The sequence below is a fragment of the Otolemur garnettii genome, unplaced genomic scaffold (assembly GCF_000181295.1).
Source record: "Otolemur garnettii isolate 467f Iridium unplaced genomic scaffold, OtoGar3 scaffold00027, whole genome shotgun sequence".
Taxonomy (NCBI): domain Eukaryota; kingdom Metazoa; phylum Chordata; class Mammalia; order Primates; family Galagidae; genus Otolemur; species Otolemur garnettii.
This window is the reverse complement of record NW_003852422.1, coordinates 13,538,990-13,540,313: the sequence shown is the minus strand read 5'-3', so window position 1 is coordinate 13,540,313 and position 1,324 is coordinate 13,538,990. Positions and strand designations below refer to the sequence as shown.

The 1,324-nt window shown below is 35.0% G+C and overlaps 1 protein-coding gene across 1 annotated transcript in view; it reads left to right on the top strand.

Annotated features, from left to right (window-relative positions):
- Positions 1 to 1,324, top strand: part of KIAA1468 (KIAA1468 ortholog) — a 122,459-nt gene that overhangs the window by 71,895 nt on the left and 49,240 nt on the right. Inside the window, exon 14 of the mRNA XM_023512362.1 lies at positions 173 to 337. Coding sequence (XP_023368130.1) covers positions 173 to 337 — 165 coding nt within the window. The remainder of the gene's footprint in view (positions 1 to 172; positions 338 to 1,324) is intronic.

Sequence of the window (1,324 nt, the reverse complement as noted above, 5' to 3'; positions counted from 1 at the left end):
CACCTGTAGTCCCAGCTACTTGGGAGGCTGAGGCAAGAGAATTGCTTAAGCCCAAGAGTTGGAGGTTGCTGTGAGCTGTGATGCCACGGCACTCTACCTAGGGCAACATTATGAGACTCTATCTCAAAAATAAATAAATAAAAATCTATATTTACCTCTTTTGCATTGACAGGGTTTTGAATTATTATTGTCAGCCTTGGGTGATCCCTCTGAAAGAGTAGTTAGTGCTACCCATCAAGTATTTTTACCAGCTTATGCTGCCTGGACTACAGAACTTGGAAATTTACAGTCTCATCTTATTCCTACACTGCTGAACAAGATTGAAAAACTTCTCAGGGTGAGTCCTTCCTTTTAAGGGTCTGTTCTAAGCCAACTTCAAGGAATGTTGAAGGTACCACTTACCTAAACATTCTAATATATTACCAGTTAAAGATTCTGTGGACAGGAGCTAAGAGAGAGAGAGATGAGGAATTTTTGCTTTGCTATTAGCTGAAATAGCACGTTTGTGGAAATAACTAATGTGTTATTTAAAAACTAGCTCCTAATCCTTCTGAAGGCTTAAATATTTTATGTAAAATATCAACTCCAGTTCCAGAATGCAGAAATAGCTAAAATATAAGTTTCAAAGCTTTATTTATACAGTGTCAAAATTGCTTTAACTGCTTATTCCACTGCAGTAGTTCATTTCCTCTCTTTTAAAATTAACTTTTTATTCTCCCCAAGCAAAACAATTAAAGAAATGATGGTGACTTCTTCATCTAATTTTTATACAAAAAGTTTCTTTTAGAGGCTAGAAGACTATCTTTTCTTTAGGGCCTATTATGGGCCAAATCTATAAAAGCGGATAGGAAGTAAGAGAAAGTCGCAGGAGCTGCTACTGAGATAGCAGTTGGGCGTTTCTATGTGCCAACAGTGAGCAATCTGAAGACTGAGAAAGTGATCCTATTTAAAGTAGCTACCCCCCCAAAAAAATTAAATTAAATATGTAGGAATAAATTTAACCAAAGAATTGAAAGATTTCTACAGTGAAAACTATTAAAACATTGATGAAAAAATTGAAGAGGACACAACAAAGTGAAAAGATGTCCATATTCTGGGATTGGAGAATTAATATTGTTAATATCCACATTACCCAGAGTGATCTATATATTTAATGCAATACCTGTCAAAATACCAATGACTTTCCTCACAGAAATAGAAAAAAATTCCTCAAATATATATGGAACCACAAAAGCTGTAGTCCTGAGCAAGAAGAACAAAGCTGGAAATATCACATTACCTGACTTCAAGATATATACTTCAATACTATAGTAATCAGAATATC